The 24191-nt window shown below is 48.8% G+C and overlaps 2 protein-coding genes across 3 annotated transcripts; one reads left to right on the forward strand and one right to left on the reverse strand.

Annotated features, from left to right (window-relative positions):
• The first annotated feature begins 405 nt into the window (after positions 1-405).
• ADO (2-aminoethanethiol dioxygenase) lies at positions 406-3556 on the forward strand. Its single transcript, XM_079975740.1, has 2 exons — positions 406-420; positions 1055-3556. The coding sequence occupies exon 2, from the start codon at positions 1367-1369 to the stop codon at positions 2267-2269; it is 903 nt and encodes a 300-aa protein (XP_079831866.1). The 5' UTR covers positions 406-420; positions 1055-1366; the 3' UTR covers positions 2270-3556.
• Positions 3557-8895: 5339 nt separating this feature from the next.
• Positions 8896-15038, reverse strand: EGR2 (early growth response 2). Of its 2 annotated transcripts, none has more exons than XM_079977215.1 (2): positions 12476-15038; positions 8896-11475 (listed from the first exon to the last, which is right to left on the reverse strand). In XM_079977215.1, the coding sequence occupies exons 1-2, from the start codon at positions 12651-12653 to the stop codon at positions 10151-10153; spliced, it is 1503 nt and encodes a 500-aa protein (XP_079833341.1). In that variant the 5' UTR covers positions 12654-15038; the 3' UTR covers positions 8896-10150. The 2 variants fall into 2 exon arrangements, with proteins under 2 accessions (XP_079833341.1, XP_079833342.1); XM_079977216.1 differs by having other exon boundaries at positions 8896-11575; positions 12476-12616.
• Positions 15039-24191: the final 9153 nt, after the last annotated feature.

The raw sequence follows: 24191 nt of genomic DNA on the forward strand, positions 1-24191 counted from the left end.
ATTCAATGAAGAGTGGGCTATAAATACTGTGAATAAATAAATATATGGTGTGGATGTTATATAAGAGACTGGCTGGGCTTAGAGGGAGAAATAAGGAAGTTGTTGTATGACACAATATTTGAATCTGCAGGAAGGGCAGAGAGTGCTGGCAAAGAAGAAAACTGTGAGTATATTAGTTCTGATATGCAGTTTGGAGTCTTAGGAACTTAATTATCTCCTCAAATAAACTAATGCAAAGTTTGCTATATACAGCATTTCTCTGTCAAGCATTAAATTGTACCAGCAAGTTTTCAGTATTTTAATATTTACCACCTGATCCCAACGATTCTTACATTTATTTCAGCTGAGCATATTGCAGCCTTAATGGTCCACTCACTGCTGCAGCAGTCCTATAGATCTGCACTGATTCTTACTTCTCAGGTAAATACTAGGCATTAATTTAACGTCAATGGCAACAGGTGAAACAAAGGACCTGAAGTCAGTTGTGCTCACTGTAAAAATGATCTGTTCTTGCTAACCTAGCTGAAGAGAGTAATGCATTTCACTGGACTTAGGCTAAACTACACAAGTGCGGAAAACAAAATATTTGTGTCATGAAAATTCAGTGAAACCTACACCTCAAGCAAAAGTCGTGAGAGATAGAATCATAATGCTACTCTTCTATATTGGAAAGGCACAGTACCAATTTTAATTTTAAATGGTTCATTTTTCATTATTAAATGTTGTTTTAAATACATGTGTTCTTTCTGACTTAAGATGTGTGCGTCCTTTATGAAAGAAATATCCTAGAGTGTGGTGAGAGGGGCAAGCTCTGGAACTGTCTGCCAGAAATCTGCCCCAGATCCTTCAAAACAAGGCTGTGTACACCTTTAAAACACATTCTTTCCCTCAAAGAATCCTGGGCGCTGTAGTTCACCCTTCACAGAGTTACAATTCCCAGCAACCCTTAGCAAACTACAGTACCCAGAATTCTTTGAGGAGGACATGGTGTGCCAGCAACCAGAACGTGTAAACATTCCTAAACAGAAGTTTCCTGGGTGACCGTTTTTTCCAGGAGCCCAAAGACGCCTGCGGCCCAAGCCAGAAGGTTATGCCGTTTAGCAGCCGCTGACGGAGGCGGCCTGTCACCCCGAAGGAAAACACTCTTCAGACACGCGGCCCCATCTGCCTCATGGGATTTGTAGTCTCTCCGAGAGAAAGGAAAGGAGAAGGCCTGCAAGTTTTGCCCCATTAAAACCCTCCGTCCCCTTCAGCTTTCCTTTTTTTAAAAAAAAACAGGGATCCCCGTGTAGGTGCGTTTCAAGCAAAAGAAAAAAAGAAACTCCGCAGGGAGAAACGGTCGAGGAAGAGAACTACACTCCCCATAATGCCTAGCGGGACCAAAGGGGGGAAAGGGAAGCGGACGAGGCGGCGCGTGCGCAGAGCCTCGCACCATCCGCTGTGGGGAGGCGGCGGCGGCGGCAGCGGCGGCGGCACGATGCCCCGCGACAACATGGCCTCCCTGATCCAGCGGGTGGCCCGGCAGGCCCGCCTCACGTTCCGCCCGCCGGGCGGTAACAACAACAGCGGCGGCGGCGACGGGAGCGGGCCTCGCTTCGCGGAGAACCTGCACCGCCTGCAGCAGCTGCTGAACGAGGTCCGGGCCGAGGACCTGCGCCTGTCCCCGCGGGGCCCGTCGGCGGTGCCGGGCCTGGCGCAGCCTCCCGTCAGCTACATGCACATCTGCGAGACGGAGAGCTTCAGCATGGGCGTCTTCGTGCTGCGCGCCGGCGCCTGCATCCCTCTGCACGACCACCCGGGCATGGACGGGCTGCTCAAGGTGCTCTACGGCACGCTGCGCATCGCCTGCTTCGACGCCCCCGACGGCGGAGCCGGGGGAGCCGGGGCGGGAAGCGCCTCCTCCGCGGCGGGGGCGGCGTCGTCGGGGCAGCCCCCTCCTGCTCGCTCCCGCCGGCGCGCCCTGCTCCGCTCGCACCAGCTCTACACGCCCGCCTCGGCGCCCTGCCTCCTGTCGCCGCACACCGACAACCTGCACCAGATCGACGCCGTGGGCGGGCCCGCCGCCTTCCTCGACATCCTCGCGCCGCCCTACGACCCGGAGCACGGGCGGGACTGCCACTACTTCCGCCTGCTGGACGGGCAGAGCCTGCCTCCGCCCGCCGCCGACCCTCCGGGGCTGCCCAAGGAGGTGTGGCTGCTCGAGACGCCCCAGGCGGCGGATTTCTGGTGCGGCGGAGAGCCCTACCCGGGGCCCCAGGTGTCCCCTTGAAGGACCATCCCCAGACCCGCCCTGCTCCTGGCCTGAGCTGCCCGCCATCCGGTTTAGACGGAGGGAAGATGCGAGCCCTTTTCTCGTCCCCAAGGCCCGCCGGGAAGGGAGTGCCCAGCTCGCCCCAGGCCCCTCGACACTCTAGCTTCCGGAGGTGCTGATGGCTGCGGTTGGGGAGAGCAAAGCCATAGGAAGAGTCCTGTCCATTCACTGGCCAGAGGCTCCCCCCCCCCTTCTGAATTTGCAGCTTCCTTCCTTCCTACTGCTGCACCACACAAAATGCCCTACTTCCACGAGGGCATTTATTGGGAGGTGTCTTGATTTGTTTTAGGGAGATAAGTCAGCATCTGCTGCTACTTCTGGTTCAGTTATTTCAGAGAGCATGAAGAATTCAACTCCACTGGCTTAAAGTGGAGGGGCAGATCTGCAGGTGACATTAAATGAAGAGTTAAGGAAGGAAAACAGGTCCCGCACCTACTCCAAACCCGCATTTCAAATGGTACACATAGAAGTAGGGTATTTTTTAAGGGTGGATGTTGCCCTCCCCACCTGCAGGCAAATTCCCAGTAGCACAACAGCCAACTCCTACTTGGTATACAAACTGGGAACACTTAAGGTGGGCACTGCCTCTTTTCTGGCCAAGAACGTGGCCTGAGCTGCTTTGTTGTGTGTGTGTCTCAGCTGCTTGGAGCGGAGAGGGGAACCATCATCCACTCAGGACACATACTGTATTCCACAGCTCTTCCTGCAAGGAAGCTACTACAAAATCCGGAGCCTTCCTCTCCATTCTGTGCGTGCAAAGCAGTCAGGTGCCATTGTATTTATTCTTACTGGTTGCTGTGAAGATATGGAAGAATAGGTTTGGTTAAAAACAACAACTACTACACTACTTGGCTTAATTTAGAAATAAACTTTGGGCTGCAAACTCCCCTCTTTTTTTCCTTTTGCTACAGCTGAAAAAATTAAGGCAATAAGAATTCTTCCCTGAAGCTTGCTAGTTAACTTTCCCTATGAATGGTCCAGTACTTTTCAGTTCCCATGTCAATTCAGACTGATGAGGATGTTGTCCTGCTCCTTCTCTCCTGGGTGGATTTGGGAGAAAAAAAATGTGCTGAAAAGCCAAGAATGATACTAAATTGGCTGGAGCAGAGAGCAGTTCGGTATATAACTGAAATTCAGGTTGCATCCTGTGCAAGGATGCTGCCAGGTTAGAGATTATCCTGTGGGGAGAAATATTGTATTAAGAAACATGATTTTTAGATATTAAAAACTGAGAATTCCTGATTATCTGTTGTGCAATTCTTTAACATAAGGTGACACTTTTTTTCCTAGTGGATTTTGCTGGAAGATTCATTCCTATGTATCTGGAAGGATAGCATTATGTAACAGAACAACAGATGGTGTTTTTCGCAATTGGTGGTAATAGTCTTAGTTTCTGGCACACGTCTTGTATAGAATAGAATTGGGGGGGGGGGCGAGTTGCAGGCAGATTCTGGCTTGGCCACTCTGCTTCTATGGAATAATATCAATCTATACCTGTGGGTAGACATGTAGTGAAGCAATATACTTGCCCCATTTAATATTTCTAGAGTTATTTTACAGAACTTTTATTAAAAGAGGAGGAAACGGGTGTTGTGGCTTTTCCTCCCCATACCATGAGTGTCATTACAGGGTGGGAGGGGGCTTCTTCTCTGGATGGTACTGTCTATACTTCTGGAAAACTATATAATCCTGTTGAACTTAATATCAGTTGTCTTCCAAGATCTAGGTTATACTGGTATCTTGGCTTTAAGTCTATTTCAGTGATTCCCAAAAAGCTAATTACTGAGGACCCCCTATTTTTCAACAGCCAAGCCATGACCACTTTTGAAAAATTTGATAACTGTGGTAGTTACCTCTGCAAAGCAATTTTTTGAACAAAATGTGGAGTAGCTCTGATTAAGACTAGGGCTGAGCGATATCTGGCTTTCATTGTTGTGATATATCAGCAGCTAAACATCACAATATTCCAATATATCGCAATGTCTGAAAATGGAGATCAGGTGTGGGGATGAGGGAAGGAGCAGTCGCAGTCATGGGTGGGTGGGACGGGATGGGGGGGTACATCAGGCTGCTTTCAGTGGGGCAGCCTGCGGTGGCAGCTAGCCAAAATGCACAAGATGCATGCCTGCTGTGGCGGTGCTGCTTTCCTGCTGAGAAAAGCTGCTCTGCCTCAGTGCCGGGGGAAGGTAGTGCCACAGTGCATTGATGTGAGGGTGATCAGCTGCCCTCTTCTTCAGTCAGTGTGAGGAAAGGCAGCTCAGATCAGCAGCGTTATCGGCTGAGATCATTGTGTGATTTCAGTGGTACCTTGCAATCAGCTGCCCTGTTCCCCCTTGCGTGAGGAGTAATATATTGCTGTGTATTGCTGAGTCAAAATCATTATCGTGATGTGATTTCAAAACCAATTTAGGCCAGTATATTGAAAACTGCACAGCGCTAAAACAGACCATAAAATTTGTGATATTACCATGCAAAAATGACAAAAAATTACTGGTGAACCACTGGTCTCTTTGGTTCATTAAGTGCCATTCAACCTCTGTGCAACTCTTTTCATGTTTGGATAATTTGTTTCAATGTACAAGGTGGTAGTAGTTTGGGGGTTTTCAAGGTCAAGGTGTGTATTACACAAGGATTTCAAGTATAATTTACTAATGCTTATGAGTTTTGATCATAACCTCCACAAAGATCATAAGAGAAAGTGCAATATCAAATACCTTAGAAGCAACCCTTCATTGATGGTGGATTTCCTATTCTTATGGCACTCTCCAAACTCCTGCCTTTGTATCAGTATCACCTTTGTGGTGCTTTTCCTCCATCCATTGTGATCGGGTGTTAAATCTTTTGAAACAGTGGTGGTCTTTAATGTTGCAGCATAGGGAGCAGCTAAGCTAACTCTGGCCACGTTAAACCAAGGCTGATTTGTCCCATGGTATACCGAGAGAGGAGGAGGTGCAAAAGTGAGTATTGCTGAAATAATGATGTGCTGGGATGGATGGGAGTTGGAATCTAATCTAGCAGCATCTGAAGGGTGGCCTAAAAAATTAGCCTTGTGACTGAGCTGCTACTCATCCATAGTGTTCTGCCCCTGTATGCCGATTTTTCCTGTCTGACTGTAGTCCCTTTTGAGCTTCACTGAAAACTGCAATGGAGGGTCCCCTGACCCCTAGAAGCAGCGGGGGTGAAGTGGGGCAATAGAAACCCCCTGGGCTAATATTTGTATAGACAGAAGAGGATCTCTCTCTATAAAATCGGCAGCGATGCCTTGGTTTGTACCTTAGGAGGATTTCTATAGTTCATAGACAAGTACAGGTTGGCAAATTACTGCTACTAATGGAAAAAGCTGCTGCTGTGTTAAACCAGTGTTGTTACTATTAAAAACTCCATTCTTAAGTTGGCCTAACTTTTACATTAACCAGGAAAGTGGACACCATACGTTACCAGCTAAGTTTGAGTAAATGTGTTTCATAACAAATGGATTTAACACACATGAAACAGGAAAGCATGTGACGGTTTCTTCCTCCTGCCTGTGGAATCCAAAGTTTTCGCAAGCCGGGGTAGAGGTTTTCAAAAGAAACTATGAAGGCGTAATCCACAAGCCACACAACCTGTAGAGCTGTTTAAATAGTAAGCCATATACGATCTATGACAGCAGGTGTGGACTGTTTTGAATGTGGCCCTGCTTAAAAAAAAGTCTCCCTGCAAGAAGGCTATGCAAACCCTTTTCTGCCTTTTCCTCCCACTCCCCTTGGTTCAGCTACCCTCCCCCTGCTTCTTATCCCTTATGAGTAGATTGCTGTGGTCTGTGGTGAAATCTCTCCTGCAACTGCCCCCTCCACAGTAACTCAGAGTAGGATTTTTAGTGTCTGCCCCTGTTCTGTGGAATAGCATTCCTGCCTAGATGCGACAGGTGCCCACTATGTACTTTGTGGAAACAACTGAAGACATATTGCCTCCTTCCCTTTCCTGTGACCAGCTAAACGTTCCCTACATTTGCTAATGTTTATTGTGCTCTGTTCTTTCCCTTTATCTTAGTCCCCGTCATCTTTCTTTTTGCTCTAAGCACTCATGGTTAAAAGACCAAAAGGCTGGCTCACACATACATACATAGGAATCACACGACAACTGCAGGGTCAAGTGAAGACTTCCACTTGCAAAGGAGCCATCGTAGAGCCAAGACCACAGAGAATGCTTCCATATCTCTGCACTTTGCCTCAAAGGCAGGGCTTTTCAATGGGGTCAGCTCATGTATTTGGGGGCCAGCCATCAAGTGTTGAAGAAGTCAAGTAATATAAATGCCATGTGTTGGCCATTCTCATATCACTGTGCGTTTTGCAAAGTTCCTACGATTTCATTGCCGATAAAGCAAAAACACAGTAATAGGACTCAGGGGTGGCACCAAAACTCTGAAATTCCCATGTTCAACCAGCGTACTAATAGCCACTTGCCCTTCTCCCTCTGGCTTGGCCAAAGTTAGTGCTTTTTATTTACACCACATTTGGGATCCTCCCCCTGAGTGCTCTCCCTGGGCCCATCTCCCCTTCAACTGCGGAGGAGCAGCAGAACCAGGGGGTTTCAAGAACTGGCAATGTCTCCTTGCAGTTGACTGACAACCCCAACCCGATGCTGGCCTAATGCCCCACATACAGTAGATATGTGTGGGCAGGCAGCCAAATAAAAAGGACGAAACTAATGTCTGTGGATTTATTTCCAAGACACAGAATGGGTCACAGAGTTATCAGGAGTTTCCACCACGACAAGATTCTTTACAGAGGGATCTGGCGAAAAAGGCATTTAAGCCCGTGACCTATTTAAAGTGGCATTTTCCTGTGAAGCATGATGCTCTTTAAGCACTCTCTTTGCAAAGCTGCAGACACCTTTCCTTGCCCATCAAAGCAGCTTTCTCCTAGTAGGCCATGCTTGGTCGGTGCGGTATTTATTTCCTGAGCTTGCTTAAATTAGCATGCCTCAAATCACGGAACAGTAATGAGTCAAAAATGCATTAACATTTCTATTTATTGCTTTGTGGGGAAGTCCTCAGTGCTCAAGTGCTACTCGGCTCGAGGATTTGGTTTACGCATACTCCTTTACAAAAAGGACAAGGAAGCTTTGCGCATGTTGCCATTTCGTGCACTTCCGGAACCTCAGGTCGAATTTTGCACGAGTCAGGAAAGTCCTGTTGTGCACACCTAACCTGCAAGATCTGAAATGAACACCCAACTTTCATAGGCTGCGAACCAAAGAACAACATGAGCTTTCACAAAGTGCTTCCAGTGGACCAAATCGTTTTTCTTTGAATGGGCTTGTGCCAAACCTGCTACTTCAAAACATTCTCAAGTGACCTAGAAGGCTGCATTCTTCTGTGTATTTACTTGAGAGTGAGAGCCATTGAAATCAGTGGGACATACTTCTGAGGACACATGGTTAGGTTTGCACTACAGCCTGACTGCACTCAATAGGGCTTACTTCTGAGTAAACATGCATAGGAACGGCTTCCATATCTACCGTACCTCCAAGCTCAATAAATTAAGTTTCATGGTTCTTTAGATCCAGGCCATACTGTGTGGGGTATCAATACTATTTCAAGCCGTGTGGATGTTTCTACCAAATACCTTTGCTGCAAGCAAGTGAAATTGCTAGGAGGGACACACAGCTGAAAGTGTCAAAGTGCAATGACACAAACTTGGCTGTGGCTCTATTCAGTCTCACAATTTCAAAACAATGCCCTTTCTATCATCATCATAACCACCACCCCTGGTGAAAACTTGCTAGGGGGAACAAGTGTAAAAGAATTGCACAGGCATTGGGAGATTCTTCTGTTTGCATATAGTGACTGCACTTACCTGTAAGGCCCACTGGATACAATGAGTAGACATATACAGAATCAGGCCTGCACTTTTCCCACCGAGGCTGATGGGACAAAATGCATCACTTTGGCTGGGTAGTACATTAGGTCTGTTTGATACACAGGAGTTGAAGGGAACAGATTTGAAAACATTAGACAGTGATTTAAAAGGATCGCCTTGTAGAAATAACAGCCCTAATTCAGGCCTATCTCATCATTTTGTTTTTTGATCTAGTGACAATATAGCAGGACAAGACAGAAAAATGAAGGAATACCTTGCCCCATGAGGCACAGTTGGCCACCCTCCCTCACTGTTTACTTTCACTTTTACTTTAAACATATTTTTCTTCCAGCAGGTTTTCCACACAATGTTTTCATGATGCTTTAACCGCTTACCCTTGGGTAGCAAACCTAGAACGGGGAATTCAAGATTCCACCCGAAGACAGTGGGAATATTATTATCAACATAGCCAGCTTTAAATTCAGGTTAACATGAAGTCAAAGAAATTCATGTTTGATGTGTTTGACAGAGAAAATGTAAGCAGAACCAGGAGGTAATGGATAGAAACATTAAAGAACTAAGCTACTTTTCTGGCAGTTTCTTAATTTTTGTCTATCAAGGGGAATTCTCAAATGTAGGGCTGGAAATCTCTTCCCTGCCTCCATCCCTTCTCCAGTACCCATGACTGTAATATACAAGTAGCTCAATGTGTGGGATACTTCATAGTAATAACAGGACAGATTTTTTCTTTGCACAAAACATTTATTTACACAACGTTCATGACAAAACCACCTTTCTTGGGGGAATGGCTCCAGTTAGTGGTTGTGCCTTTTTAAGGCGGATCACTTCTATCTCACCCATTGTGCAGAAGCCAACAGCTTCTCTGTCAGCCCTCTAGAAAGATTATGCACATCCTGTGATCCTTCGGTTTTTTAAAAAACAAATCAAAGAACCAACGAACCAAAATATTATTTTCTACAAAAGCAACACTTAATAATAAGTCACAAAGGAAAACCCAGTGCATACAAAAATAGAGTTTCTATGAAAAAATCCAAATATTAATAGGCAGAAATATACAGCTATACTAAAACCCAGGGAGCTGATGATAAATCTCTCTCCCTCCCACCCCACCCCACTGTGCCCTGATTAGTAAGGCAACCGATTCGCCATGCAGCCACTGAACCATTGCCTACATCCCCCAAACAAGGCACCAAGGACAGTTCAACACGATTGCATGCAGCCAGACACCAGAGAAGGTATGTGCAGTCCCCCTTGAAATAAGTTAAATAAGTCTCCATTCAGTCCACTCCGTCTAACCCTCCTCACCCTGGGAGGAGAACAGTGCACATTGCTTTTCAAAAGAATACAGACCACAAAAGGTGGAAATATACAGTGGAGGGGGAGGAAATAGTTATTTAAAATCTGGAAAGTACCTCTCTCCCCCCCCCCTATTAAGGCCAGATATTGCCCCCTGCCTCCTGTCCCCCTGCCCTGTCCCCATTGTATTTCTGTTTTATCCAGAGACGCATTGATTTCCATTGGTTTTGCATGCTTTTCCAAGTAAACAGTGCTTGGGGGCCGCTGCTTAATTAGTTGCATTTAGATTGTTAAAACGAAACGAAACAAGGTAGGTTTCCATCTTTAACAACGCCGTGGGGCGTGCGTGCCGGAAGGGGTGAGGAGGGCAGGGGTTGGGCGGCTTTGGCAAATAACAAGGGATCCTTGCTGCTGGATTCTTGGGGGGCTATAAAGTGCATGTGAGAGTCCTCCCCTCCCCACCCCGACTCTCCCCACGGGAAAGGTACCGGCCTGTGCTAAGAAGGGGCGCTTCTCCAAGTCCAGCCTGACCCGATCGCTTCCTGCAGTTTGTCCAGCAGCATGAGGCGTGGAGAGCGGGCGATCTTTACCGGCGGGACGGGCGGATGGCAGGAGGCGGCGAGGCCCCCTCACGCGCAACGCGAGTCCGTGGCCCAAAGCGGGCCCAGAGGCTTCAGGATCAGGGCGTCCGGGTCCGAGAGGCACACGAGGTTAGAGTGGAGCCGCCGCCGCCGCCGCCGCCGCCGGAGCACATGGAGCCGGGCGGAGGCGCACCGGGGCCCGAGGCGGAGGCCGATCCCGGGCCGGAGGCCGCGTTGGCGCCTTTGCGCTCCTTCTGGCGCAGGTGGATCTTGGTGTGGCGCTTCCTCTCGTCGCTGCGGGCGAACTTCCTCCCGCAGAAGTCGCAGGCGAAGGGCTTTTCTCCCGTGTGCGTGCGGATGTGCGTGGTGAGGTGGTCGCTGCGGCTGAAGTTGCGCATGCAGATGCGGCACTGGAAGGGCTTGTGGCCCGTGTGGATGCGGATGTGGCGCGTCAGCTCGTCGGAGCGCGAGAAGCGCCGGTCGCAGCCCTCGGCCGGGCACGGGTAAGGCCGCTCGTGCACGGGCGTCTTGCTGGGACGGTTCGGGTACTTGCGCGGGCGCAGGATGGGGCGCAAGGGCAGGTGGGCCGGGCTGCCGTAGGCGCCGGGCGCGAAGCGGGCCGCGGGCCCCGACGCCGGGCCGTCGCCCAAGCCGCCAGGGGGCGCGCCCAGGCTGAAGCTGCGGATGGTGGAGAGGGGCGTGAGCGGAGGCGGGACGCGCACCGAGTCCAGCGGGCACGAGAACGGCTTCCGCTCGACGGCGGCGCCGTGGAGGTCGCGCTGGCTGCACGGCGGGGGCGGGGGCGGCGGCGGCGGGAAGAAGCTCGGGTAGTCCTGGATCATGGAGAAGAGGCCGCCGCCGCCGTCGGCGCCCGATGGCGTCCCCGCCTTGGGGGAGTGGTGGTACGAAGGGGGCGGAGGGTAGGGCCCCGAAGAGGCGGCCAGGAAAGCCGAAGAGCCGTCCGGATGCGCCGGATGCTGCTGCTGCTGCTGCTGCTGGGAGTGGTGGTGGTGCTGTTGCGGCTGGAAAAGCTCCCCGCAGGCGGAGTAGGGCGGCGGGGGCGGCGAGTACATGTGCTCCAAGTCTCCGGCGGTGGGCGCCATGGCGCAGCCCAGCGGGTTGGGAGATCCCGACGAGGCGGCGGACGACGAAGTGGCCGAAGACGACGAGGGGGCGGATGAGGACGAGGCGACGGCGGAGGACGACGACGACGAGGGGGCAGCCACCCCCTGCAGGATGCCGGCGCTGACCAAGTTGAGGATGCCGTCGGCCGGATAGCAGCCTGCGCCGGGGTACTGCGCCGGGTCGATGGAGAACTTGCCCATGTAGGTGAAGGGCTGGCCGCGCGAAGGCGGCGCGAAGCCGCTGCAGGGGTACGGCAGCTCCAGGGACCGCTTGTCGCTCATGTCGATCAGGCCATGATCTGGAGGGTGGAGGGGAGAGAAAGGCGGGTCAGCACCGGGGGCCCCGCGGCTCTCCTCGAGGGCCCGCGGGCCAAGCAGCGCCCGGGCAGCGTCTTCTCCCTGCCAGGGCAAGTGAGCATCAGTATCCGTTCCATGCCCACGCAGACACAACACGGGGGCCCCTTGCTCACGGATCGGTGGGGGTGGGTGAGTGGGGGTGTCGATTTCCCCGAGGGGACAGCGCCTTTCAAGCGGCGCAGTCTGCGCCACGTTTGAAAGTTCGTCAGCCCTAACTTTGGTGGCTTGGATTGAGCAGAAATTCCCGCGCAAGGGGTAGGAGTGGGGCGGGAGGGGTTTTCTATCGACCGAAATCCCAAACAAGACACATTGCACTTTCACACACTACATTCACTGCAACCCACAAACCCCATTTGCACTTTTTGGGGGGTGAGTTACCCCAAAACACACAACCTTAATCCCACTGATATGAACGGGAATCCCCAAATTATCCTTTTCGCTCTTGACAGTAAAAAGCGACTCCAGCGCTCTCAGTGGGCGTCTTGTGCAGTTAGTCACACAGTTAGGTTACCCCCGATTAAATACAGTTCCGTCGACCCTATATAAATGTCTGTTACTACCTGTGGGCAGTTTATTTAGTGTGGCTCATCTCAAGGTTAGAGAATCTCTTCCAGTTTCAGGATACGAGTTTCAATTTAACACACTAACACCCCCCCCCCGTCCTTTTCCACTCTTGAAAACTCCAGTTGTCAGTGGGATTTCTCCCGGGCTAGAAAGGTGGAGGTTTGCAGCTTCCAGCATCACCCTGGCCCTTGACACCTGTTTGCACATGCACAGAGACCCAGTTTTCCTTCCACTGAAACATCAGCCCCAGACTCAAAGTGCTGCCCCTCCTGCCCCCACCCCTCCCACAAAAAAATACTCTTGCCCACCACCAAAAGCCCAAGATCCGGATCCAAAAAGGTCATTTTGGGAAGGGGCTCGAGGGGGGGGGTGCCTTACCTCCTGTCACACCGCTCAGCTGGTCAAAGGGTCCTCCCAGGTCACCATTAGGAAAGTTGATCACTGATCCTGGCAGGGTAGTGGCGATGTCCTCCACTGAGTAAATGCTTTCAGGGAGGTGGTGCACAAGCCCACTCAGACTGACTGGGATTTTGTCTACCGTCTTGGCGGTCATCATTTGCTCCACGGACAATGGAAACTGCCCTGCCTTGCCCGTGGTGTAATTATTGTGCAGGGAAAGGGGAAAGGGTCGATTCTCCTCCAGTAGACAGATTTGGTTTGGTTTGGTTTGGTTTGGTTTAAATCCTATATCTAAAGAGAGGCTCTTGCTCTGCCTCCCTCTGATAACTGCTCTGTTTCAAAGCCCCGGGAGTTGCTGTAAATGTTGTTGTAACAGTCGGTGTCCCTTGCAGAGCCCGTTTTAATCAATTGCAGCTCTCGGTAGATGGAAAGTCTTGCTCTAAGTATTTATTGGGAGGCCGTGAATGCCCGCTACGTCACTGCCCATATAAGGACTGAGGAACGGGGAAGGGCGGCCGGGGAGGCTCGTCACATGGGAAATTAGCATGGCGCGCCCGGAGTGGCTGCATCCCCGCCCCTGCTTTCTTTCTATAGCGTGCAGAAGAAGCGGCAAACTTGGGCATAGCATGGCAGGGGCAGCGGAGCCGCGGCGTGGCTGCCAATTTCGAGCCGGATCTCCGGCGCACGTGGCCATCGGCGTGGGGAAGGGGCTGCGGCGTGGGGGACCACCAGAGATCGCTTTCTGCGGCCCCCGGGAGAGGGATATTCCGGTTGCTGAGCCCCATTCCTAAAAAGGCGAGCATCCGGCAACGGCGGGGCTCCTCCCCGACTGCCTTTTTGGGAGTCCTTCCGGAAACTTCAACTTCGGAAAAAAGAAAACACACAAGCGCACACACATGGGGAGCAGATCAGATAGCCGTCTATGCGCCCCCTCCCCCCGCTCTCTCTCCTGGGCAGCTCCTAATGGGCCAATCGGAAAAGAGCTGCATTCACCAAGCCGGATTCTATCCCACTCCCCTCCCCCCCTCACGCACATACACTCCCAACTTAATTTTTCTGAATTAGTGGCGGAAAGATGCGCCGATAAGAATGAATGAGTTAGGCGGCAGCTGCTTGGATGGAAAACCTGCGCGCGCGCTTTCTCCGCCGCGCAAGTGGAAAGTTGCTCCGCCGCGGAAAGAGAGAGTGAGAGGTCTGCAGGAAGGGGGAGATTTGCCAAACGGGACAGAGCGAGCGGCTGCCGGGTTTGTGCCAGCGGCGAGTGCGCGTCTCGCCGCCGCCGCCACCACTGTTTATATCCTCTCCGCGACCCGCCCGCTGGGAAACTTCATGTGGGCGATTCGGGCTTCGTAAAACACCGTCCGGGTCCATCTGGAGTCGGAGTCAAATCCACACAGAACACCCGCGAAGCAATTCATGGGGTGGGGGTGCACTTTAGATGACAATGACAAAAGCCACGATGAGTTCAATAAATGGGGGCAGGCCGCCGTGGGCTCCTAGGAGAGGCCCCTCTCTTACGCACACACTCCCCTCTCCTCCTCCTATAGATCCGGCTGGTTTGCAGTATTTCAGATGCTCCCACCGACTTCTTCTTGTTTGGACTTTGTTCTCTTTGTCCCGCAGCTTCTTCCCGTAGTCTTTTGTGGGCCTGTAGGCTCTGGTGGTGGTAATTGCCCACGAGTAAGGGGCAGGCGCTCTGCATATGCTCAGGAGCCATATCCTCGCGCTCCCGCGCGCACATGTTGCAGGCTGAACCTTGGCATTCAGAGCAGACCCAGCAGGCGCTGACTCGCAGCTTAAATCAAGGTCTGCTAATGCAGATTAGTCACCTCTTATCTCCCATGGAGCTGCCTCGGATTTCAACCCCCGAGCCACCTCATTTAAAAGGAGTGGAGGGGAACGCCACCCTGTTGCAGCGCTTGAGTTTTGAGAACCCGTCCTCATAAAACTCCGGATCACAACGCTTCCGTGGCAGGATCACAGCAGATTAAGGCTGCGAGCGATCCTATGCCCTTGTGTCCTAGGAAGCAAGTCATTTGAGCCCAGTGAGGCCGGTTTCTGAATAGACGCGCGTGGGATTGCGCCGTGAGGGGTTTGGAGACCGCTCTCAAAATTTCCAGCACTTCTTTTGCAACGGGCCTTTCAAAGCAAACCCACACCATCTCCCCCTTTTATGGCTGATCTCGGCAGCAAAGCTGTAAAGGGGAACTGCTTTCTGTACAGGCCAAAAGCCACCCAACTGTGTTCTGCCCACGGAAGGGCTACGCGGCCACAAACCGTTTGCATGATCGCCACGTGGTGCCCCTAGAATTAGCACTCGTCGCCGGCGGGAACACTAAACGAGTGCTTCCAGAGTGACAGGTGTCGATGGTGGGCTGGGTGATCCTCATATAGATGCAAGCGAGCACACGACACCCTTGGCATGCAAAACGCCACCGTCTATTCCCCCAGCCCATTTTATCCCAAAATCTGGTCTTGGGGGTCGCCCTGGTAGCGATATGTCAATGTCGGTTAGCAAACCAAGCCCCCATCTGGAAGTACCCCCCCCAAAAAAAAAACAACAACCCAGGCAAAGTAAACTCTAAGTAAACTTTAACACAATGAGACACGGGGCCTTCCAAATGCTTCCGGACTACAGCTCCCATTCCCTCCGTCCATTGATCATGCTGGTCCGGGACTGTTGGGAGTTGGAGGCCAGCAAACGCTGGAAAGTCACGGCTGCCTCGGCTTCGCCTTTTAGAAAGGAGGCCTGTGGACCGGCCGTCAACGCGCACGCGCCACGCGGAGACACGTTTGTTGTTTTCGAAGCGGGAAGGTGGCATTTCTCAGTTAAAAAGCCTTTTATTAAAGCAGCGAACTGATAGCAACTCCTTGCAAACCTCTCGCGCGGGTTTTCCTTAGGCCCTAAGGCTCAGGGATGGGGTTAGCCAGTGTGGGGCCGCCCATCATCATCGCGGACCACTGGCCGGGCTGAACGGGGATGAAGGTTGCTCGGCTACCTCTAGCACAGGGGGTCAGCAAACTTTTTCAGCAAGGGGCCAGTCCACTGTGCCTCAGACCTTGTGGGGGGAGCGGACTATATGGGGGGGGGGATGAACGAATTCCTATGCCCCACAAATAAGCCAGTGATGCATTTTAAATAAAAGGACACATTCCTCTCATGTGAAAACAACCAGGCAGGCCCCACAAATAACCCAGAGGTGCATGTTAAAGAAAAGGACACATTCTACTCATGTAAAAGCACGCTGATTCCCGGGCCGTCCGCGGGAGGGATTTAGAAGGCGATTGGGCCGGATCCGGCCCCTGGACCTTAGTTTGCCTACCCATGGTCTAGCTGCATATAGAGCTGGGGGGAAACCACAGCCGGGTCGCCTCCGTGGCTGATCACCCTTTGAGTTGGTTCCTTTCCATTTACAGCTCATCTGGGCTCTGAAATCTGAACCTTAGAGCATCTCACAAGTGGCTTTCATGGAAATTGGCTGCATTTTCCCTATTCCGATGTCTTTCTTATAATAGTGGTGTCTCAGACGCGACTCTCAAGCAAATAAATAGTAATAACGAGGATGATGATGTAGCTCATTTGCCTCTTTTGCAACAAACTCAGTGCAGCCTTGACAGTTTTTGAATTTGTATTGAGTATTGCTTAGGGGAGGGGAGTAATACGAGTTAAATTTTTATTCCCCTCGGTTAAAAAGAAAAACCCGAAGGGAATCTGATCTTTCATCCCTCGTGCAAGTGCTGTATTCCGCTTGCATCTAAAACTGCTCCTCGCCCTCGCCTGATCACGCGCCATCCTGTGGCAAAAAATGTTAATTGCAGGCAGAACAGTTAATTGCAGGCAGAACAGTTTGTATATTGTTAAAAAAAGAAACTCGTTTTAATTCAGCTAAAAGACACACATTTTTGCAATAGCAGAAGAAAACGAGAGATTTATATGTTAAACACTATGTATAAATTGTTTCTTGTTGAGAGGGCGTTGTTAGTGCCCTCAGCTGCCTAATAGAGGTAGAGTGAAAAATCTCTGCTAACTTGTTTTAAAAAATAAAAAAATAGGCAATTAGGTATTTTCTGTGAAATCAAGAGAAGTTTGCTTTGGCATTATATTAATGCTTAATATCCACACAGCACTTTCCCTAAGCCCTCAAAATGCTTTGTATCAATACTTAAAAGGTAGATGTAGATTAAACTTTAGACACGGGTCTGTTTCTCTGTGGGCTTGCAAGTATCATTTTTATTCTAGAAAGAACGCTGTGCCACAGTGGGTTTGTTCAAGTACACACTTAAAAAAAAAAATGCATTTGAAAGTAGATTTAATAGTGGATGTTAAATAGGGCGTGTAGTATTAACCAGCATTCTGTTATCTAGTTCTCCAGCTTAACACTCTTCCTATTTAAATTCATTTAAACACTCATTACTCTTTCGCTCTTTACAAAGTCCCCCCCCAAAGAAAAAGTATTATTAGTAGTAAATAGCTTACCAAGCTGGAGTAGCTTCAGAACGGCAGGTATATAGTAAGCAGCATCAGAGAAGCCTTACTGCTCTCACGAACCCAAGTAGTCATTCTGACAGCAGAATGATGGCCCACACCATTCCATCCTTGTTAGGAAACCTACAATTATGCAGCCACCCCGTAATGATGTTGGGCTCCTCTTGCCGCAACCACACACACGATGATTCCCCAAATTCTATGCGATCGCATTTATCCGTTCCCACCCACACCCCAGTCTTTGCCTTGTACATTTTGCTGCATCATTCCCCACCCTCCCCTTTCTGGGGTCACTTATAACAATATAGGCACAGGCTAGGAAGGAGGGGCCGAGGAAACAAAACTAAAAGGAGTGAGATTTCGGTGCAAATGAAATTCTATGGCGGGGGTTGGGAGGGAGTAAGAACGCCAGCAATCTAAATTTCGGAAACCGAGTGGAAACCAAAGCAATCATTTGATGATGCTCGTAAGGTTAAATGTGTAATTCCAACTGAACAGGGATGGTAACAGCTAAGAGACAAAGCACAACAGAGTTAACATTTGCTACCTGCTCAGGTCAGAATGCCAGTTTACAAAGCCTGAAATTCACCAGCTTTGTGAAAGCTCGGTTTTATTTTGAATAAGGCCAAAGCGTCAGAATCTCTTTACCATAGTTTTCCTTTAACTAGCCACTCACTCTACACATTTTATTTTTAAAACAAAACTATGACTAAAATAGGCCCTGCCCCAAGTCAGTGGTTAGAGTGTCTTGACTAGAACCTGGGAGACCAGGGTCCAAATTACCCTTCAGCCGTGAAGCTCACTCTGTCCAGTCAGCTCCTCTCTGCCTAACCTACCTCACAGTGTAGTTGGGGGATTAAGTGAGGAGGGGGAGAACGGTGTATGCCATTTGTGAGCTCCTTAGAAGAAAGATGGGATATAAATGTTGTAAATCACTAAGCAAAAGCCACTGCCCTTTGACACGCCCAATGCTCTCATGTCACACCTCTGACATGATAAAAGTTGCGGCCTTCTGCAGCGATACAATTTTTGCACAACTTTCACAACACGTGTCCTTGTGATGCGGTGTGCTCTGAGCACCACACTACAAATACAAATACATGTTTTGTCCGTACAGCAAGGTTTTCTTTTGTGTTGAAGAGTACCAAGTTGGGAAAGATTTGTTTAGGCATTTATAATAGTACACCTCTCAGGCCTTTAACTAACCCAAAAATTATTTACACAGAGGAAAAAGAAGAGAAGACAGGCCAGGCTTTTAACAGCTGACTGGTTTTCACTGTTGCCAGTTTTGGCTCTGTGTTTTTCCAGTATGAATGCCTTTTAAACTGAAATAATGCTTTTACTGAAATGGCTTGCTTCAGGAGCATCTATCTCAGTGGTACCCCACTGAGTTCTTTAAATGTCAAGATCTATATCTCTTTATTTTGTAATTCAGGCTAGAATAGAAATTAAAGAACCTCTTGTGTAATCAAGGTAGAAATGTTTCTGTCTTAAATCTGAACTTGAAATACAAAGAGGCATAATAATGAAAGCTTCTTGGTAAAATGAAGGAGGTAATTAAAGACATCCCATCTAAAAGCTAAGGCTCAGTTCTCACGGAAATAGTTGCACCTCTACTGCTTCAGACTATAGATGGAAACTCACCTGAACACTCCTCTATCCAACCCCCCAAAAAACCATTCAAACCCTATCACTACACATAGGACACCAGGTTGCAGAGAGAAGAGTTCTACCCATATTTGCCACGCTAGTTTTCTATGTGCAGGGAATTTATTAAATAAATAAAATTATTATTTATTACAGCAATTTGCAGCTCACATTTCAGCATATGGACCCTTCCAAAATAGCTCATGGGTAACATTAAAATGCATTTTCAAGAAATAAACACAATAAATATATACATTTTAAAAAACCCAGAATCCTTCCCACAGGGCAGCTGTTGGGTGGAAACTACACACATATAAAAAAAGTTCTGAAAATTCTTTTTTTAAAAAGCATTTTAAAAAATACGTTGAATTTTCCATAAGGCTCACCATTGCCATCTAGTGTCTCATTGTAAGGTAAAGGTAAAGGGACCCCTGACCAGTGGCGTAGCGTGGGTTGTCAGCACCCGGGGCAAGGCAAGTAATTTGCGCCCCCTAACCCATGGATTTGCGCCCCCTAACCCGTGGATTTGTGCCCCCTAACCCTACCCCTACCCCTAACCCCCAGATGTTGCGGCCGGTGCGGCCGGCCCCCCCTGCACCCCCCACGCTACGCCACTGCCCCTGACCATTAAGTCCAGTCGTGGCCGACTCTGGGGTTGCGGCACTCATCTCGCTTTATTGGCCGAGGGAGCTGGTGTACAGCTTCCGGGTCATGTGGCCAACATGACTAAGCTGCTTCTGGCGAACCAGAACAGCACATGGAAACACCGTTTACCTTCCCACCGGAGCGCTACCTATTTATCTACTTGCACTTTGACATGCTTTCGAACTGCTAGGTTGGCAGGAGCAGGGACCGAGCAACGGGAGCTCACCTCGTCACAGGGATTCGAACCACCAACCTTCTGATCGGCAAGTCCTAGGCTCTGTGGTTTAACCCTCAGGGCCATCCGTGTCTCGGCAAGTGTCTCATTGTATATTGCACTTAAACACACTTAAATCGTTTTAATAGCAACTGTACAGCTGAGTCCTTGGTAGATGGCCCTGAGGGAAGGGAAAGGGTTACTCCAGTTGGAGCAGGCCATGTCACACATTGAGGAGTGTTTTGTGATGCTGGCGAGCCCTTGCCAGCATTCTGAAATGCAAGTTTTTCACCCCAGTGATCATTGGGCTCTACTCATGAATCAGCGTCTAACATAGTGTGGTTGTGGTCTGCGGCAAATCATTACAGCTCTGACACCATGGCAGCTTTATTTACCCTCAGAGAAAGATTATGATTACTCTGAGTAAAAAAAAAAAAATTTTTTTTTTAAATTTAATTTTATTTAATTTAACAAAAAAGGATATGGCCCTTGATTGTGAGAAGCACTACAGTGCTTCAGGTGGACATGTGTCTCCTTAAGGCGTCCAGTGGCAAACAACATCCACGCATTCTCTGACATAACAACACAGAACTCACACTTTGTACGAGTTCAAGCCACCACAATGATCTCTTATTGCCTTTCCCAACACTTGAGAACTCTCTCTTTTTGCCTTAACCCCGCCCCCCCCAAAAAAACCTACCTTATAGCTCAGTTAAATGCACTCCCATCTTTGGTTTTTAATTTGTTCAGTTGTCTCCCCCTCACTAATCACTTTTCCTTCTATCTAATTATATATTTGGAATAGTATTGGAACAAGCTGTTCCTTTCTTCGACAACACAGCAAGAACAGCCGCACTCCCACTTTGTTTCTCCAGCCGATACACACTGAGGAGGAGACTGTTTGCCTGTAACACCAGATGGGAGAATTCACAAAAGAGCTCCGTCCTCACAGCAGCGTCAACTTCTCCCTTTTAGTGCAAGCATTCACAAAACGGGTAGACCGAGCCACCTCTTCCAGTAGTATCACTCCGGCAAGGGAGGGAGGAGGCCCTGGATTGCTATGTGCTACCACAATTTCCTTTCAAGAGGTGTGGCACGATCCTGCCTCATTCTCACCCACGAGTCTCATTTATGACCATGTTACCGTTAGTCATTCTTAGAGCAGACCTACTGAAATGAATTAACATGGTTAACTTAGGTCCATGCATGTCAGCAAGTTCACGTGGAGTAAAATGCAGTTGGATACAACCCATAATGCCTCCATTTCCTAAGCAGATTAGAGTCGTGGTTCTCTAATTTTTAATTTTTATTGGAAATTTTATTTACAACATAGCATAAACCCCTCACCCCCCAATACAGAAACCCGCCCTCATTAAATGTGAACATAACATACAATAAGCATAACATACAACGATACAAACAACCAAATAAAAGACTTCCTTTATCCTGTATCTGGCCTCCTTATTTACTTCTTATAAGCTGTTTCCTTTATGAATAATTATGAAGATTTTTCTAATTATAACTTAAATATCCACAAAATCTCCTGCAGACATTAATCGAAACAAGTCCAGGTATGTATTTTAGGGCGCTGTTTTGTGAAGTATTCTCTGCGTTTTCCCCATGCTTTTTGAAACTAGAGTCATGGTTTTCAAACTCCCACCCACCCACCAGACCCCTTAGCAATTGTTGTGGGTCCTACTGAACAACAAATGATTTTTCTGCCTGTTTAGGGTTATAATGTGCTGCGCACTTTCCTTCTGAGCTCTTTCTCCTCTTTTGCTGCTTTCTTCATTCTCATGTATTGACTCTCCACCCCTTTCAGGTCCCTTGTTAGCCCCCCACTTGGGACATTCTCCCATCTTGCCTCCAGCCGTGACTTTATTCTTCTGAGGAAGGCAGAATCTCCTCCCGCCCCATCACTTCTGCAAACCACCTGAATGAAGCTCGTGAACCATTGCCCTGGATTTAGTCTCCAAAACCCTTTCATCTCAATCAGCAATGTAGGACCCTATCTTGTCATACAGGTCTCTTCCCCATCTCTGCTTCTCATGCTCTCTCTCCCTGTCTTTCTCCAGCTCAGGCATAGGCAAACTCGGCCCTCCTGATGTTTTGGGACTACAGTTCCCATCATCCACGACCACTGGTCCTGTTAGCTAGGGATCATGGGAGTTGTAGTCCCAAAACATCTGGAGGGCTGAGTTTGCCCATGCCTGCTCCACCCCTTAATAAACTGTAACCCCAGCCCCCTTCAAAAGAAAGAGGAGTGGTCCCATTTGTACCTCTGTGAATCCTGCCCCATCCAACTGACGCTCAAAGGAGGCAGATTCCAAAGACATCCCCAAATTAATTTAGGCCACAATTCATCATTATTTTTTAAAATTATTATTTAAACATGGGTAGCCTGCTTTTCTGTTAAAAACAAACAAACTACAAGGCTGCTAATAGAAGAAAAGAGCGGGGAACAGAAAATCAAGATACAATAATAACATAATCAATCACTAAGGCTACAGTGTGCACATTAGCAGCTTAAAACACAGTGAGGTTGTTTTCTCCAGCTGCTTTCCAAGCCACATTTTTTACTTGCTGGGCACACCATGGGCTGATTTGTTTCTCTGTGCCTGCATCTCCGCTGAACTCCTTCCTATTCAATGAAGCCAACATCATGGGCAGAGACTGTCCAAGGGCTGAAGGTTCCTTGCCGTTCAACAGTTCACCACATGGGGCAAGTGCAGATGGATCCAGCAGTTCATGATGGGCCCTGTGTTCTAAGGGTGCTCTCATACCCCTCCCCAAAGCCAGCCATCTGAATTGGTGGGTGAGCAATAGTATAGATGGTTTGAGGACCATACTTCTTTCCCCTTTGTTCCATCGCTGCTTCTCTCTTGCCCATCTGGCTGCTCTGAACATAAAAGATAGGAAGGAAGCAGTTCTCATCTTCTGAATATCAGTCGCTGAGAATCCCAAGTGGGAAGACTGCTTTCGCACTAAGGTCCTGCTTGCAAGTTTCCCATAGGCTCCTGACCTGGCCAGTGTGAGAACAGGATGCTGGACTCGATGAGCCTTTGGTCTGATCCTGTCAGGCTTCTCATGTTCTTGTATCAAAGGACCATAGCAACATTTTTGGGAAAGGGTTTTCCAACCAACAGAGAATCTGCTAGAACTGAAACACAATTTCCTTGTCTTGTGTGCATCACCTGCTTCTCAGAGTTCTTGTTTCTCATATAAATTGTGATCTGTGGATCACAAGTGGTCCATGATGCACTTTCTGGTGGTCTGTTGCATTCAGGGCCGGATTTAGGTTTGGTGAGGCCCTAAGCTACTGAAGGTAATGGGGCCCTTTATATGTCCAGCTGTCCTTTGTCAACAACAAATTGTTGCTGTTCTTTGTGTTGAATATATGCTATATGGTAATTTATGGACCTAATAGGTATCTAAAGCCATTTGCACATAACAAAATATGTATTTTATCAAAGTAATTGTTGAACTGTGATATTTTAGGGAGCAGGCTAGCAAGCGGGGCCCATTACTTATACCATAGGAGCCTAGGTTAACACTTTTGCTGTATGTAGGTTTTATTTTATTTGTTTTTTATCTTATATTTTGGAAATGTACATCCAGGGTTTTTTCCCTTTAATTTTTTTGGGGGGCCCCCAAGAGAGTGGGGCCCTTAGCTATAGCTTGTTTAGCTTATACGTAAATCCGGCACTGGTTGCATTCTGACAAAAACCAATACAGGGAAATTCTAAATGTCTTCTTTCCCCCCAGAGCAAATAGTGATGATCAGCCTTGCATAGTAGCATCTCAGCTGATAAAAAATCTCAGTGACTCACAGTATGTGTAACATTGCCTACCAAGCAAGACTCCCTCCCACCCACCCACCAACTCCCACAAAACATTCGTCTTTTTGATTCGCAAACACAGCTCCGCTGTATTTTTAACTTAGAAATGCTTCAAGGGAACTTTTCTGTATTGCCTGCTTCTGAGGAGGCTGAACCCACAGAAGCCTTAATCTGAAGGCAAAAACAGAAGGGATAGACAGGGACAGTATATGAACATATACAGCCCCTATCTGTATATGACTGCTATTGGCATCCTTCCATCTCGGGAGACAATGGAGGAGTGCGCCTTTGAGGGTGAAGTCAAACTGTTGGGAGAGTCACAGAGACATGTTTTATTGCAGCTGGGGCAGATGAAGGCATCTGGTTGTGCTGCTGCAGATGCGCCATGGTGCTGCTTCCCTCTGCACTCCTCTCAACAGTCATTTCTCCTCTGGTCATTGCTGTGGTTAAGCAACCCGTCTGTCTGTCTCCAGACTGATGTTGTCAGCCTCATATCAAGTTTGCAACACAGACCTGGTGCCTGACTGTATATGACTGTGTATCAAGGTCCTTCAGTACCCTGGACAGTTCACTTGTTCTGATGGCATCATAGCTCCAAAAGAGCCCTTATAACCCTCCTAGCCTGATTGTCCTCACCCAGGCTCCACCCCCTTCATGAAGAGTAGAGGAAGTGGTGGATAAAAGGATAGTCTTCTGACCTACAGTCTATCATTCCATCACTTCTCCTGCCTGTTTCCCACTTGATGCGTTGCCTATACTGGAGAGCATGGGATACCAAGGAGCATGGGATAACTTGGTATTGAGGGTGCCAAACCTTCAGGGGAATTTGGCTCAGGGATGCTGCCTCTGGACTGAAGCACACCT

This window comes from Podarcis cretensis, assembly GCF_951804945.1.
Source record: "Podarcis cretensis genome assembly, chromosome: 5".
Taxonomy (NCBI): domain Eukaryota; kingdom Metazoa; phylum Chordata; class Lepidosauria; order Squamata; family Lacertidae; genus Podarcis; species Podarcis cretensis.